This window comes from Takifugu flavidus, chromosome 10 (genome assembly GCF_003711565.1).
Source record: "Takifugu flavidus isolate HTHZ2018 chromosome 10, ASM371156v2, whole genome shotgun sequence".
NCBI classification, from domain to species: domain Eukaryota; kingdom Metazoa; phylum Chordata; class Actinopteri; order Tetraodontiformes; family Tetraodontidae; genus Takifugu; species Takifugu flavidus.
Genome location: NC_079529.1, coordinates 1,273,496 through 1,289,533, shown reverse-complemented (window position 1 = coordinate 1,289,533; position 16,038 = coordinate 1,273,496). Strand labels below are relative to the sequence as shown.

General features: G+C 46.3%; 4 protein-coding genes across 9 annotated transcripts; 2 read left to right on the top strand and 2 right to left on the bottom strand.

The window, feature by feature from the left end:
* Positions 1-633: 633 nt before the first annotated feature.
* prpf31 (PRP31 pre-mRNA processing factor 31 homolog (yeast)) lies at positions 634-4,266 on the top strand. Of its 2 annotated transcripts, none has more exons than XM_057046015.1 (14): positions 634-805; positions 1,293-1,505; positions 1,583-1,643; positions 1,738-1,821; positions 1,899-1,996; positions 2,089-2,195; positions 2,653-2,822; positions 2,891-3,048; positions 3,125-3,214; positions 3,300-3,427; positions 3,501-3,573; positions 3,647-3,775; positions 3,857-3,955; positions 4,024-4,266. In XM_057046015.1, the coding sequence occupies exons 2-14, from the start codon at positions 1,293-1,295 to the stop codon at positions 4,135-4,137; spliced, it is 1,524 nt and encodes a 507-aa protein (XP_056901995.1). In that variant the 5' UTR covers positions 634-805; the 3' UTR covers positions 4,138-4,266. The 2 variants fall into 2 exon arrangements, with proteins under 2 accessions (XP_056901995.1, XP_056901996.1); XM_057046016.1 differs by having other exon boundaries at positions 649-805; positions 1,276-1,505.
* Positions 4,267-5,100: 834 nt separating this feature from the next.
* On the bottom strand, positions 5,101-11,177 carry cnot3a (CCR4-NOT transcription complex, subunit 3a). Of its 4 annotated transcripts, XM_057045878.1 has the most exons (18): positions 11,031-11,176; positions 10,325-10,395; positions 10,136-10,203; positions 9,968-10,042; positions 9,754-9,843; positions 9,535-9,663; positions 9,330-9,425; positions 9,018-9,237; positions 8,799-8,932; positions 8,536-8,592; positions 7,341-8,244; positions 7,158-7,263; positions 6,944-7,085; positions 6,709-6,808; positions 6,434-6,632; positions 6,224-6,356; positions 5,959-6,084; positions 5,101-5,878 (listed from the first exon to the last, which is right to left on the bottom strand). In XM_057045878.1, the coding sequence occupies exons 2-18, from the start codon at positions 10,347-10,349 to the stop codon at positions 5,780-5,782; spliced, it is 2,703 nt and encodes a 900-aa protein (XP_056901858.1). In that variant the 5' UTR covers positions 10,350-10,395; positions 11,031-11,176; the 3' UTR covers positions 5,101-5,779. The 4 variants fall into 4 exon arrangements, with proteins under 4 accessions (XP_056901858.1, XP_056901856.1, XP_056901859.1 ...); XM_057045876.1 differs by having other exon boundaries at positions 6,709-7,085; positions 11,031-11,177; XM_057045879.1 differs by lacking the exon at positions 8,536-8,592.
* A 252-nt stretch (positions 11,178-11,429) lies between these two features.
* Positions 11,430-13,928, bottom strand: tfpt (TCF3 (E2A) fusion partner). Of its 2 annotated transcripts, none has more exons than XM_057046177.1 (7): positions 13,677-13,928; positions 13,206-13,307; positions 12,863-12,985; positions 12,636-12,706; positions 12,479-12,548; positions 11,936-12,130; positions 11,430-11,796 (listed from the first exon to the last, which is right to left on the bottom strand). In XM_057046177.1, exons 2-7 carry the CDS (start codon positions 13,302-13,304, stop codon positions 11,722-11,724), a joined length of 633 nt encoding a protein of 210 aa, XP_056902157.1. In that variant the 5' UTR covers positions 13,305-13,307; positions 13,677-13,928; the 3' UTR covers positions 11,430-11,721. The 2 variants fall into 2 exon arrangements, with proteins under 2 accessions (XP_056902157.1, XP_056902158.1); XM_057046178.1 differs by having other exon boundaries at positions 11,972-12,130.
* A 1-nt stretch (position 13,929) lies between these two features.
* On the top strand, positions 13,930-14,674 carry ndufa3 (NADH:ubiquinone oxidoreductase subunit A3). Its single transcript, XM_057046204.1, has 4 exons — positions 13,930-13,995; positions 14,216-14,290; positions 14,370-14,447; positions 14,532-14,674. The coding sequence occupies exons 1-4, from the start codon at positions 13,989-13,991 to the stop codon at positions 14,621-14,623; spliced, it is 252 nt and encodes an 83-aa protein (XP_056902184.1). The 5' UTR covers positions 13,930-13,988; the 3' UTR covers positions 14,624-14,674.
* Positions 14,675-16,038: the final 1,364 nt, after the last annotated feature.

The window sequence follows — 16,038 nt, the reverse complement described above, 5'->3', positions numbered from 1 at the left end:
CTCTCTCTATATCCATCTGGTATGGTTGACCGCACCCGACCTAACCTCTGACGCCACCGACCTGATCATATCTTATGTTGACAGCTTATTGTAATTAATGTATTTGCTTGATTTGTGTCTATTCTCTTCTCTGTCCTCCTCACAGAGTTGTCCCCACACTCATTAAATATTTTTATCTGCGTTGTTTTTGAGGAGAGGGTATTCTTTTCTTCAAATTTATTCCAGCTAAAAAGTGCTGAATTTAATCAATGGAATATAGGCGCATTCATTAATAGCTTGTAGGTGATTTCAGATGTATTCATCAAAACAATATACAAAACACCTCTGAATCTTGTTTGAAATTCCTGTCGTCAGTTATGATAAACTACAGCAGGAGGAACCAAACTGATTTGTTTTGAAATACACACAACCTAAACCTTGAAATGAGACCTAAATAAATATAACAACGTGTATCTTTATCTTCAAGGTACGATATTAGGGAGACATTCTGCCACCAAAACGGGAATCTTTTGTCCAGAGCTGCGAAGCTACAGCGTGTTTGTCCTTCCTGCACCTCCAGGATGCAGAATAGGTAATATGCTCTACAACCTGAGGGGGGCAGTAATGCGCCATAGTCGCAGACGTCACACGAGAAAAGAAGAAGAATTTCTGACGTATTTAGCCTGCGACAAACGTTTTCGTTTAACTCATAAAGAAAACTTTGCTGCAGAATTAAGAGGAAACATCGTTCATAATTCTTGTGAAGTGCGCTGAAAACGGAATTAATTAAATTTCTGTTTTGACTGAGTTAACATAAATCGTAAAGGTAAGTTCGTGTGATTTCTGGTATTTACCTCCTGTAATTTCACCCATGGTCTAATGACGCTAGCTAGTTTAGCTAACAAACACCCACAGCAAACATATTATTTACGCGATTACATGCATCATTACTATTTTTCCTCCTTTTATTCGTAATGACTGAAGCTTGTACCATGAAATCGAGTGAACAAGCTAATACTTTTTGGCATATATAACAAGGTGCTGTGCTGAGCAAGGAGGGAGACAGGTAGTCGGATTCACTTATCAACTCGATTATCCTCGTCACAGCCCGATTATTCTTAAGACTTTGAAACTTAGAGGAGAGCTGGAGAAGAGAGCAGCAGATTCCATTTCTGTTGCAAGCAGAATCTCAGTTTTCCTTGGTTTAGATATTGATTGTAATCACATCAAGCCAACAAAACGTTAATTTGTCTGTCAGAACCACTAAAATCGAGTTTGGATTTCTTTCTGCTAAAGGCGTCTTCTCATTTTAGATGTCGCTGGCAGATGAGCTCCTTGCAGACTTGGAGGAGGCCGGGGACGAGGGAGACGATGGGTTATATCCAGAGGGAGAGGACATTGACAGCGATGGGGAGGCGACACAGGGAAGGCCAGACAGGCTGGAGGACATCCCAGAGGAGATGGAGGTGGACTACAGTAAGGCTGAGAGCGTAACCTCCATCGCTAAGCTCCGGAATAGCAAACAGGTGAGTCCAAGTCTGAGAGAACGTGCTGGGGTCATAATCAATGCATCTACGTTTATTCTTTTTGGTTTTGACATTAGTTTTCAGATATTATGGACAAAATTTCAGATTATGTTGGAAAGCAGCGTAAAAACTCAGATGGTGAGTGGGAACTTTATACGACCTATTCTGTTATTAATTTAATTTTCGAGAGGGTCAAGGAGAAACGTGACTAAACCGTTTTGTTTTCTTCTAGTCTGTGGCCCCGTTGAGGCTGACCCTGAATACAGACTGATCGTAGCAGCCAATAATCTCACAGTAGAGATCGACAATGAGCTCAGTAAGTTTCAAAGGCCTTTTCTCAAACATTTCTGCTCCCAGTATGAACGATCTCTCAAAGGCCGGTGTCTGTTTCAGATATTATTCATAAATTTACAAGAGACAAATACTCCAAGAGGTTCCCAGAGCTGGAATCCTTGGTCCCAGATTCCCTCGATTATATCCGGACAGTCAAGGTGAGATCAGGTGTTGTTTATTTTGCTTTTAAATCAGATTCAATTATTGTGGTTTGACCTGCATTTGTGCTCCGTTCATGATTTCTGCTCAGGAACTGGGAAATAATCTAGAGAAATGCAAGAACAATGAGACGCTGCAGCAGATCCTCACAAACGCCACTATTATGGTGGTCAGCGTCACAGCTTCAACCACACAAGGGTGAGCCAACACTTCCCTCTCCCTTTTAAATCTAAATATCTGCATTTTAGTTTGGATACAGGACTAATTAGTTGTATTCACCATCAGGGGGAGCTCTCCTGATGTCTGGAGTGAAGCTTTTTAGCGAATCTCAAGCGTCGTTAGCGGCGTTTAAAATGGCGGGCCTTGTGTGTGCATTCAGCCAACCAAAAAGCACCTGTATCGCTGGTAGCTCCGGCTGTCAAAGCTCAGCAGAGGCTCATTTATTTCTCAAATTGGCATTCCTATTAGTAAAATCATTCCTCGTTAAGTGATGCAAACATTAAGAACTGGGTACCCGAAACGGTTCCAAGGACGACGGAGTGAATCTTAAAAGTTCTAAACAGGCGGGAGATTGTTTCGTTGTTACCAACGGAGGGGAAGGTTTTCATATAAAAGCACCTTAAAGTGCAGAACGTCTGTATTTTGATGATTTCAGGTCACTCTTGAGTGAGGAGGAACTGAAACAACTTGTGGAAGCGTGCGACATGGCTCTGGAGCTGAACCAGTCCAAACACAGGATCTATGAGTACGTCGAGTCCAGGATGTCGTTCATCGCCCCAAATCTGTCGATCATTGTCGGAGCATCAACAGCAGCCAAATTAATGGGTGAGAAATTAGGTTTTCAACAGCTGAAACCTTCAACGCGCTCCCTCCTGACCTGATTTGGTCTGCAGGTATCGCTGGTGGCCTGACCAATCTGTCAAAGATGCCCGCCTGTAACCTGATGCTGCTGGGAGCTCAGCGAAGAACCCTGTCTGGCTTCAGCAGCACCACCCTGCTGCCCCACACGGGCTTCATCTACCACTGCGATGTCGTGCAGTCGCTGCCCCCGGTCCGCAAAACAACAGGCGGTGATTCTGTAGCAGGGCCGAGAACCGTGCCTGAAACTGCTCTCCTCTCGTTTTTAGGACCTCAGGCGAAAGGCGGCGCGTCTGGTGGCTGCGAAGTGTACGCTGGCCAGCCGGGTGGACAGTTTCCACGAGAGTTCTGTTGGAAAGGTGAGTGTGGAGATGAGCCGTGAACTCTTCTTGATCTCATTCAGACGTAAACAAACACCAGTGACGGACTTGAGCTTGTTTACAGGTTGGTTATGACCTAAAAGAGGAAATCGAGAGGAAATTCGATAAGTGGCAGGAACCTCCTCCGGTCAAGCAGGTCAAGCCTCTGCCAGCCCCGCTGGACGGACAGAGGAAGAAGAGAGGTGGACGAAGGTCTGGTGACGCCCAGGGCCCGCTTTGTTTTAACAGCAGAAGAGCGTAACGGGCCTGGTCTCTGTCCCCGCAGGTACCGAAAGATGAAGGAGCGTCTCGGGCTGACGGAGATCCGGAAACATGCCAACAGAATGACTTTTGCAGAGGTCGGTGCTGGATCACGAAGGCTGAGCCGAGGTTTTGCACGAGCGGTACTGACGGGTGGATTTTCTGCTGCAGATTGAAGACGACGCCTACCAGGAGGATCTGGGCTTCAGTCTGGGGCAGCTGGGGAAGAGCGGCAGCGGGCGCGTCAGGCAGGCTCAGGTCAACGACGCCACCAAGGCCCGGATCTCCAAATCCCTGCAGGTAAAGCCTCCCCCCTTTCCCTCCGGACGTCCGTTATCCTCAGTATTTCGTGACCCCGGTTTGTCGTGTTTGACTCGCCAGCGAACGCTGCAGAAGCAGAGCATGACGTATGGAGGCAAGTCCACGGTCAGAGACCGCTCCTCGGGAACCAGCTCCAGCGTGGCTTTCACTCCTCTACAGGTAAGAGAGGGTTTGCTTTGGTCTTTAGTCCCCTGAGGATTGTTGTTGATAACCATGTTCATCTGTAGGGGCTGGAGATCGTGAACCCACAGGCTGCAGAGAAGAAGGTGGCAGAAGCCAACCAGAAATACTTTTCTAACATGGCCGAGTTCCTCAAGGTCAAGAAAGAGTCAAAGATGTGATCCTTCTCCTCCTTCTCCTCCTCGTGGACGCGCGCATCAACACTGTAGAAATGACGTAGCTGCAGAATTTTCTTGTCTTTTTTTTTTTTTTTTTTTTATTTGCCGTTTTATTAAAATGTCCAAATTCCAGCGGGGACTCTCATTTCGCAGGTGTAGAATTCAGCCTCTGGGTGCACCAGGCGTCTCCCTGAATGTTCCGAATTAAAACGGCTCCGGGCCGATCTGAGTCGTTGGAATAAGGGATCGTCACAACAGGCCACTCGGAATGTCTCAAAAGTATTTATTGAAATTTTACAATCCCGTTATAATCTCATTTTCTGTCTCCCATGCAGAAGGGTGATGAGGAAAAACAAAAACTAGAAAGCCTTGAAAATTTTTAATTTACCTGCCCTCCCCTTTCCTAAAGCCCCCCCCCTCCCCCCAAAAATAGAATCTATAAAAGGCAAGTCATCTTTTCCACGTCCTAAAGCCGCCTCCTGCCCACGAGCTGCGGTAGATCCGTGTTCATGTGACTCGTGCTGGACACAAACTGAGATCTGCTGCCCTCCGTGTCCAATATCTACAGATGAGACGTTTAAACTGTGCAATGAAACGATCCTGCCGGCATTTGTCCGTTTTCCCTCCACATGTAAACACTTCCGGTCAGCTCGCGCGTCCACGCATCAGCCGAGGACATAAACACCGAAACTGAGCGTGAAATAACTTAACCAGAACAAAACGAAGCCCCGGCGGTCGGACGCGGCCTGAACCCGGAACGGGTTCGAGCTCCTAAGAGAACCAAACAAGTGCAGTGATCTCTCAAACTCTATGGGGTCTTTTTTTTTTTTGGTTTTTTTTTTTTTTTATATTTTATTTTACAAGTTTAATTTGCCACAAACATGAATGTGTCATAATAATAATGCATTTTTCTTTGACAAGTTAACTTAAAAACATTATTTGTAAAGAGAGGGAGTCGGAGACCAGTTCAATTGCATAGCAATTTAATCCATGTCCAATAAGGACTCTTTCCCTGTCACAGGGAGAGGCCCTGCGGTCACTTGATCTGCGTTTTAGTCGACAATATCAATAAAACTATTGATAAACGCTCACTATCTCAAATAGTGACCATATTCAACAGGCATTGTAGGGTCTTAAAAGAAGCCAGTCCTACACACCGAGACTCTCCCCAAGTCCACCAAATTACAGTAATATAAGAAGGGCAGTTTACTCAACAATCGGATCCAGGTTGGTTTTGTGTCAAGTCGAAGGCTTCCAGGCTCATGTCGGGTTCGAGGTACAGAGGAGCTCGTCGAAAACGGAAAAAGAAAACAAAAACATGAGAAACATGCATGGGGTAGGCTTTCCTAATGCCACATACAGTGTGCACACAGACAGGCACGAACGCAGATCCCTAACGAGAGCCCCCCCCAGCTCATGCAGCACTGTGCGTCCGATGGGGCCCACGGGGCCTTTTAGTCGTCGGCAGAGTGCTGCATGAGGAACAAGGGCGTCCCGTCGAGATGCAGCCTATACAGACACCGGTCTCCATTTTCGGAGAGGGTTTCTACTACACATCACGATCTCTATCCACAGTTTGAAGTTCAGTCTCGGAATGTCAACAGCAGCACGTTTTGTCTCTGTCCTTTCGCGACCCTTCTGTCCGTCACTGCAGGTCTCTGTCTTCCAGGTACCTGTACTCAAAGGTAAAGCCCTCCTTCTTCCTCTGGCCCCATTTCTCATAGTCAAAGTAAATGTAAGTGCCCTGGAGGAAGAGCACAAAAGCAATCATTTCAAGAGCTCAGCTTCTAACGCCAAGACAGATGGTGAACTGGGCGCCCGGACCTGTTCGAACTCATCCGTGATAGTCTTGGGCTCCTCGTGCCTCTGGAACCACATCATGTACTTGGTGTGGAACCTCCACGATTGTTTCTTCAGCGCCTTGGCTGACAGATACTGAGCCTTGGTGCCCTGTAAGGAGGAAGGAACCACACACCAGTAAGCTGAAGCATCCCAGACTGGGGGATGACTGAAGCAGAGCCCCCCCATATTAGACTGACACACTGAGTGGTGTAAAAGGGAAAGGATGAAGCTTGGACACCAATCTCACCTCCAGGTAGTAGAAGATGAAAAACAGTGTTTCTGTGGACAGTCTCTGGTAGAACTCTATGGAGTCAGAGTGGTGCGGTGGTACCTGATGATGGAAGGGCAGGGTGGGGCACGGGTTCCTCATCAGGTATTGCCTGGAGGGCAGAGAGGTTTATCATACACGTGCACACACACACACACACACAGGAGAAGCTGCGGGTGCCTTCCTCACCTGATCCTCTCCGAGTCAGAGGGGTGGGGCATGTGTGTCCACGCCGACTCCTGCATGACCTGCTGGTAGAGCTGGTCCTTGGGGAGGGGCGTGGGGCCCAGTGGACACACTCCCAGCGAGGGGGGGATGCTGACCTCCGATACGGACGGCTGAGGGGCGGCGGGCGTGCCCGGCGCCGCAGACGGTCCAGAGAAGATATCTACGCAGGAACCAGGAAATGGTTAAAAGATGAAAAGGTGGTTATTGAGTTAGCGTAGCTTTCTGCCACTCCCGACCTCGGTCTGTTAGATGCAGGTTGGCGAGCTCTCCGTCCAGGCCGGACCCCAGCGCTGCTCTCTCAGCCATGGCCTTCAGGGAACTGAGAGGCTCAGGAGCCTGAGGAGAGACCGTGTTAGGAGACCCGTCAGGAAATAGTTTGACAGATGAGAAGAAAGGTACTCCAACTATTGGCGCTGGACAATCATCAACAACAACAAAGCTAAAGTCACGACGGCTGGATTCCATGTTTACCTTGAGACCCTCTGAGGCCTGAGTGTAGGAGTGTGGCCCGTTGAGGAGACTCCCTCCTCCCGGGGTGCTGTCTGAGAACGAGGGGGACGGAGAACTCGGAGGCAGGGTGATCGAGCTGATTAAACTGGGCCCGTTGTCCAACCTACCGCGGGACAGAGACCGTTAAACTGGGAAGCTGTTCAACAATGATGGGAGGAAGTGAACGGGAACTCACGGCTGACTGGTAGAAGAACTAAGAGATGAGGGCTGGCTGCCTTGTGACTGGGTCGGTGTGCTCAGAGCCGATTCTGTCGAGCTCTCCGCCACGACGGCACTGTAACCTGCACCAGGCGGGAGAGACAAAAACATCACGACAAGGAGACAGCCAGACATTCAAGACACATGCAGATCCACATACTTGTGCTTCCGTTTTGCTTGAGCCCGCTGGGCGGTCTCGCAGGGACAGCATTTACCCCTACGCCTCCAACCACACCCACACCCCCACCATTACTGCCCAGCAGGCCGACCACCCCCGGTGTGCTGTTGACAGAACTCGGCGGCACCTGAGTGGCAGAGGGGGCTGCGCTTTGCCCTGGAACCAAGCCCAGAATGCTCCCGCTTAAAGAGTTGTGGGCCGGACTGGTTCCCAGCAAGCCCAAACCCGTCCCTGCCCCGTTGGTGGTGGCTCCACTGGAGCCAGATGTGGGGATAGAAGTGCTGCTTTCAGATGAAATGCTGGACTGGGCGCTACTGTTCAGACCCAAGCCTCCCGACGCTGCTGCCTGAGCATAAGGGGCAGGCGTGGAGCCTGAAATAAGCCCTGCCATTGTGTTTAGGGGAGTGGGGTGTCCACCCAGGCCCAAACCAGCCATCTGGTTGGAACTGCTGGTCCCCGTCATGCCGACTTTGCTCAAGCCCAAGCCCAGGCCCAGTCCCAAACTGGATGTCGGGACTGGTGTGGACTGCGACTGGGAGTTGGAAGCTGATGAGATGGGTGTGCTGGGCGTGGGGAGAGAGGGGGCAGTTGAAGCGGCGAGGAGAGGGTTGCTGGGTGGGCTGGGGGTGTTGTTTGCTTGGGCAGAAGGTTTGGACTGAGACGGCTGCTGCTGCTGTTGATTGGGAGGCTGCTGCTGTGCAGGTTGATGCTGATGCTGCTGCACCGCGCTGCTGAAGCTCCCGATCAGGCTGCTGCTCGTCGGTACCGCGGGCATGCCGCCCACCACGCTCGCCATGGACACGAGGGAGGAGGACGAGGAGGACCCCGAGGTGGTGGAGGACGAGAAGGAGGAGAGCAAGGATGGCGTGCCATTCTTCACGGGTGACTGGAAAGGACAAGACAAAGGCGATTTAGGGAGGCGTGTCCTGCCGGGGGCCGCAGCGTAATCAAGTGCATGAGGACCAAAAACAGAGAGCTGCTGGGGCTCGTTTATGCAGAAGATGCTCTAAACTACATCACAATTCTCCCACCGTGGTCCCACAGAGACTGGCCATGCTCGGTTCCGGTGCCTGAGGGGAGAAAACCCTGCAGCCACCGTGATTCTCCAGGACCAAGGGTGAAGAGAGCTGCGCTAGACTGGGAATCTACTGGCACAGCACAGATGAGAGCCTCTCACCTGACTAACTTCACTGTCTGTCGATCGCCCCCTTTTCTTATCGTCTTCTGAGTTCTCCTATAGGAGGAGATACCTTGACATGACAATCCAGTTGGGAATTTTGATTCAGCAAACGCCTCGACCGACAACGACACTGTGTCTCGTTGAGGGTGGAGCTCAGTGCAATCTCAAAGAAAGGAATACGTGGAAAAATGCATCAGAGGTTCTTTTAGGAGAGCAATGACGTGAATGACAGAGCCGCGTCCACGCCGCCGGGCGCTTACCGCAGTGCACGTGGCCGGGGACGGAGGGATGGGCGACGAGGAGGTGGTGGAAGTGGGGGTGCTGCTGGAGTGGAGGAACATCTCATCTTCCACGTTACCCTGACCTGACGGAGAGGTCGCCACTAACGCTGCAGCTGGAGGAAAGACAGAGGACACAGAGTCGTCCTGACATCAGACGTCTGAACCCACCAGGATCCACTGAGCAGTTCCCAAACTTACGGATGTCTTCCAGATCTAAATCATCGTACAGGAACTCGTTCTCCTCGAAGTCTGGGTCCTGGGAGGAATCGATGTAATACTCAACGTCGTCTTTGATCTTCTGTATCGAGTCTACTGGTATCGAGTCGTTGTCCAGCATTCGTAAAATGGTCTCCAGCATTCGGATGTGGAATCGGTGCCGCTCGATCAGCCTCTTCAGCTCTTCGATACGATCTTGCTTCTGCAAGAGAAGAGACGGAGACAAATTTGGATCTAGAGGTTATCACAGACTTCTCACTTCTCTGCCAAATACAACCAGTCAAAAGAACAGACCTCTTTGTCGCTCTTCTTTTTCCGCGTCTGAACCGAGAGAGACTCCACCTCACTTTCAAACTGATCCACCTGCATGTTTAGCGTGTCTATCGTATTCTGGGAAGGATAAAAAGGGTCGTTACCGTTGGTGATACATGACGGCGCAGATCAAGACACACCTGCCCCCCCCCCGGTGCACGAGCATCAACGACTGTGGGTTCGTTACCGTCAGCCACTGTCCCGTTTCCTCCTTTTCCCTCTGAGCTGGATCGACTTTCTGGGCGAGCCCCAAGCCTTCTTTTGAATACGCTTTTGTTTTTGTTTCCCTCTCTACAACCTTGAACCGCTCCATTTGCTGAGGAAAGAAATTCACAAGATCGTTATGCAGCGGACTGTGTTGAAGGACACTTGTGACACGAAAACAAGTCTAAAATCACAAGCGTACCGTCTCTATGAGTTTGCGGTTCTCAATTAGCTGCCTTTTGTCTTTGATTTCGTTTGAGGCCAACCATGTTTTTATCTGGTCTCTCAATCGCTGTGAAGACAGACGATAAAAACAATACTATTATTGTGTGTGTTCATTTCACAGAGTTCTTTAATCAAAGATGCGAGCAAAGGAAAGGAATCCATGCAAACACATGCTTTTTAAAATCTCTCACTTGTAGTTTTTTAATCTCTTTCTTGAGGTCAGCCTCGTATTTTTCCTTCTGGTTTGCGTTGGCTGCATTGTGTAGCTAAATGGAGGAAAAAATGTAGGTAAAAGCGGTAAATAATACAAAACTTTACTGCAGCAAATTCCTTTTAAATAGAAGCCATAACCAGATTACCTTTTGCCAAATGTCTTCAAACTGTTCTACACCTTCAGCTACTTTTTTCAAGCATCTATCAATTTCCCCTGTGGTGATATAAAGCAAGGATCAATATCAGCGTCCTGGCTTGCAGACACCACGGATCTGCAGTGGTTTCTGTGCCATGCTGGAGAGGAGGTCTCCCGGTAGTCACAGCATCAGTCTTACCTTGAAGTTTTCTCTTGTCAGCCATGGCTCTGACTACGACAATGTCCACATTCCGTCTGTCACAATGTTAACTGCACACAAGAAGCAACAAATGCACAACAATGCTTGAGCAAAAAGCAATTACCTACAGCAGAGCAATCAGTACAAAGGATCCGTGAGTGGAACACACGGTAACGCTGACTATATTACCACATAGGATATGAATAGCCTAGTGTTACTACTTTGGATATTAATGGCGATCACATGCAGAACTATAAAGTGGCGGCGTTCCGATCAATATACTTTTGTGTATGAGGATAATCTCTTCATTACTAGTACAACTGACATGGTTGTCAGCTAAAATTAGCGACGAGTCTGCTAGCATTATTGAGCTATCATGAATACTAGCCAGTTTCTTAGCTTGTCCACTCGTTCGCTGATTAACTAGCTCGCTTCTAAGCAGGAACCACGGAGCACGTTGATGGATATTTCTCATATTCATGCATCATTATCTTAGGGTCCGTAATAGTAATTTGGTGTTTCTACACTGTGGAAAAGGTTCACTGTATAATAATCATTAGAATCGCTATCCTGCAGGCTAATACAGCTAAATACCTTGCTAGCTAATGCATAAAATGCTAGCTAGGAGCTTAGCTAGCTAAATTTATGAAAAAGGGAAACTGGGTCAACCCAAGCATTTAGATTTATACGTCTGTACGACATTTACCTAGGGTATGGGCTTTCGTTTGTCTTTTTTCAAATAGAGCCAAGACTAATTCCAAAAAGTCTTCTTTACTCCCAAACTGTATTTTCTTTTCGACAAGCTCGCTCACTGTAATGTAGCTGAAGATGGACGGTAGCTAAAATCCCACCTCCGCATTTGCGCACCGCCCTAAATCTAATCAACGTAATGTGATTGGACAAGACTCACGCACGTCAATGACGACTTCCGGTCTCGTGACGCCGACTCCAATCTGTAGTCCACGCTATTACTTACTTTCTCAAAAAGCGTATTTTTGAAGCAACATACTCTATTTCCTTAATATCACACTTTTTTTCCCCAAAAGAAATTCTTGTTTATTCAGATATCCACATGTTATTTTAAATAATGAATAAGGAAACCATCTAAAACTGAAATTTTTCATGATTTAATATTGTTAAATGTAAAATCCTGAGTTACTGAGTAATGTATTTGCTTCTACTGATCTGGATTCTTGAGATAATTACGAAAACACCATGTCACCACTGACAGTATACACACACACACATTCATACATACACACATTTCTCATGATTGAAAAACCTAAAAAAGCCGCTCAAGTGATGGGGGAAAGTACAAAATACGATAGGGGTCAAAGCAAAGCATGTAGTTGCAGCAGACATGCACAGCACTCTCCTCCTGCACGTCAGTGGGGTCGTCAGTGAGACAAAGAAGTCGGGCTGGGCATTTCTCCAAACTGTGTCTCTGCCAGCAGCGAAATGTCTGGTTCAGTCTGGAAAAACACAACGCAAAAATCAAACAATATCAAGATTCCTGCGCTGTCAGACACGTCAGCAGGACGAATTAGAAGACCTGTTTGTATTTAAAACAAGCCTGCGTGCCACCAGATCCAAGCAAACCTGCACATTTACATGAGAGGACGGCAGCAGCACTGATCCTCCACCTACGTGTTGGTCTTTATCCTTTTCTTGTCGTGGAATTCGGTGTCTCCTCTTCTTCGGCCCAGCAGGGTGATGCAGAGCTGGGGATGATGCGGACCCAGAGACACCGTTGAAATGATCACTGTCCGCCCCGGCAGCAGGCTCCAGCTGAGCCCCGTGCTCATCCTGCAAAAGCCGCCAAGTCGTTATTTTAACGGCAGTGTAATTTCTACCATAACCGTACACATACTTATATAAATCATTTGAAATAACTGCTATACAACAAGTAACGAATCCAGCATTTGTGATTCTTCCTCACGTTTCGTCAGACACTTAAGTGGAGTGTGGAAGAGTCATTATCTCCTCTCCAGTTTTACACTTAAAGATTCAAGGACATAAATAAAACAATAAAGACTGCAAGTTATTTTTTTGCAGCTCATCAGGTAAGATGATTCGGGGGATATAAAACACACAACTGCTGTCGGAATAACAACAGCTGACAGCTTTGACATGGGCATTATCTTCTAAACTTGCCTCTAAAAGGATGGTGAGCTGGGCGTTTCTGTAGTCGTCCCCATGAGCATCTAAAGTCTTCATGAGGAACCTGGAAGATGAACAGAATGTTCACACACGGCACCAGACAGGTGGGAGCTCAGAGGACGTGAAGCAGAAGCAGAAGAAGACACTGCACCGTCTCTCCTTCTTCATACGACGGGTAATTCTTTGGACCTGATGTAGCCGACCAAGAATCTTCTGATTCACCTAAAATAAAGATGCATTTGCATTGATAAGAGGTGGGGAGGAGGGCAGGGAGCAACGTTGGTCCAGGGCTTGACTGCTGGGCTTTCGTCAGAAGCGTGCTTGTGCAGCTGTGGAATGACGTCAGCACGAAAGCCACTGACGTTCCCGAACACACACCTGTTCAATTTCTTTACATCTCCTGCTGAGAGCCAAGTATTTCCTCTTGTCAAGCGCCCTCCTCTCCTCGTCCTCCGGGGTCACACTGTCTGGAAGCTCGTTCCCTCCCGGGCCCAGCTCCACCTGGAGAGAACAACTAGTGTTTGTAGTTTGGTGTTTAGTGTTAGAGCTCCACTAACATGACAGTAATGTCATTGCTCCTGACATACATGCGTAATGCGTGATCGTGACGCATGGCAATGAAAACTGCCTTCAGAAAAATATACAAGATTACATCTATTTGGTGAGTAGATTCACTGGCGCGCGATGCGATTGCGTATTGATGGATAATCAGCACTGTTACCTCTCCTGGCCCCAACTCCACACCGCCTGGTTCAAGCTCTGCTTCCAAGATGTGTTCGCCAAACAGAGGAGGCAACGCCAGACCAGAAAAGTCCTCCATTATCTGGAAGAGAGGAGATGATCTCATTTAGAGACCACCCACTCGCACCGTATATGCATGCAGAGGGAACATAATGTCTACATTTCCCATCAGTAACTTACAAGAATGAGTCTGCATAGTGAGGACTTAGCAGGCTTACATTTTTGCACTGATGGGAAGAGGAGTTTGCAAAAGAATTGGTCATAGATCACAGGACAGATTCGAATCAAATCCAAACAGAAAAATCTCATTTTAACATGGGTAGATTTCATATTTTGCGTCACCTTTGACAATAGTTTTTATCTAATCCTCACAAGGGTGAATTAAAACAATGTGACCAACAGTCGCATTGGTATTAAGCTATCTTTGTCATACAATTAATTCAATACTTACATTTACGATTGTAAACGGTGATTTCTTTCGGGCTCCAATACTTAATAGGTCATAGTACTCTTATTACGTCTTAGTCTATCGTTTCCACAGTTTGACTTCGAACGTTTGCCAACACCGTATTGTGTGTGAAATATCACCAATGCAATTTTAGAGCAAAGTCCATTATCTACACATATTTAGACAAAATATGAAACGAAGCGGACGTCTTTCTCGCACAGCTCATGTTTTTGTAGCAGTCGTCGCGGAAATTATACGTAGGTCATTACTACATTTCCCACAAACCTGCGCTCAATTAAAACTACACAAAGCAATATGGCGGGTATGTGTCTGTGTCGTCACCTCTTCTAGATCTACCGTTCAAATAAGCCTAATGGGGGCCTTCAGATAACACCGATACTTATTTTTAATTTATCTTATTACGCTATCTGAATCTCATTTCATACTGGAAGAATGATGTTCCTTTAGAATGGCAAGAAAACGTGACCTTGCTGTTGCTAACTGCGGCTAACATTAGCTTGACTTGTTGTTTTCTCTCGCAGGTATCCGAGCGTTTCTGAAAAATGCCTGGGATAAAGAACCTGTTATCCTGACCGCCTGTGGCATCGGGCTTCTAAGTCAGTATTCTTTACGCCATAAATCGATTTCTCCGTCAATTGCATGACAAGTGTATTAATGATCATTTTCTGTTTGCAGGCTTAACACTTCCCTTTGTAAGCCCCTTAACAAAATACTCAGGAATGATCAACTCAGCCGTGCCATATAACTACCCAGGCAAGCATTTTAAGCATTTACAGCATTTTTAATTCACTTCAATCACAGTTTCGTCACATATTGAGGCTTCTGATTTTTTTCTAGTCCCAGTCCGGGATGATGGAAACATGCCTGATGTTCCTTCCCATCCGTGTGATCCCGAAGGACCCAACTTGGAATGGCTTAAAAATCTATAACCTAACCTTTGTGGTGTTCCGCTTATTCATATAAAGTTTATTTAATTCGAATCTTGTCTATTGTGACTTTTCATGCACGTTGAACAAATCAATCTTGACCACAGTCAAACCTCACATTACTATTAGCAGTCGTACATAAAAATTTACGTTTGGTTAGATCTTTCAAAAGGAGAAATGCTAAAATAAGGTTTAAAAAATGAATTTTGTCAGTGTCCTACTGTAGTTGTGTGAAAACTGAAGCTGCCTCACACCATTAAACATCAAATTGTGCTTGATTTCCACAACACTGAATGTAAATCTTGCCAAAAGCAGCTGAAAGTGCACAGAAAAAAAAAACATTTTAAAAGACATTTGTTCAAAGATATTTTTTAATTTCACATCAAAATTCGGTGTTTCAAGTGAACAGTGTCCACTGGTATTCAGAAAAGTCTGCACTCAATGTGATTTTCTGAGTTAACAGTCAATTTTTAAATGCACACCAAATAACTGACATTGGAAAATTCTCTAGTACATTTTTTTTAATATAACTAATATAATCGGTTCCTCAAATTTGAAATAATTTCACTTCCTATGTTGACACATTAATTCCTTTGTCATCATTTTGACAATATTGCACTATATTTTTAATTCTTCTAGCATATTAAAACACTTTTTTAAACTCTGACCCCTCCAGTTGCATAAATTTTACTGCCTTTTTTGTTTGCATATTACAAGTCAAACAACTTTAAATGTATTTACAGGCATAAACATTCACGACTTCCATCCTTCAACTGAAACGGATCACATGAAACATGCATAACGCTGACAACAGATTTACGCGGTTCGGTTTCCATGGTAACAGCACGTCAGGTGACTACAGAGCTACACGTTGTTTTAGATCATCTCCATTTCACACTTGCATGGGCATCCACCAACTTCCGGTTTGCCTTCTTCGTCACTTTCCTGGATGCTTTTCCTTCATAAAATATTCACTCCCATCATCCATCTTAGCTTTTCACATGTTGGAGTTTCTACAAACAGCTTAGATGTTGTGGCTTTAGATTTAGGGAAGAAAAATAAAGGATCAAAATGATATAAAATCCACAGATTTTGTGACACACTGCTCTCGTTCTCAATACTTTAAACCCTCCTAAACCACCTGCTGCTTTCAATGGTATCACCGTCCAAACATCCAATCAACCTTCATTCTTGGTGTCTGTTTCCTCTTAATGCTACACAAGATTTCAGGATCAAACACCTCATTTATTAATCAGCTGAAGCTACAATAATAATGTATCTGAAACTGGGTTACACAAAAATTTACATTCAGAAAAAGGCACATATTTAACTTACCAGCAGCACGACACAGCACCTCCCCCCGTCTTATTAAAATATGCTGTGTCAACCAATTTAGCATGATTTTAAATACAGGACTG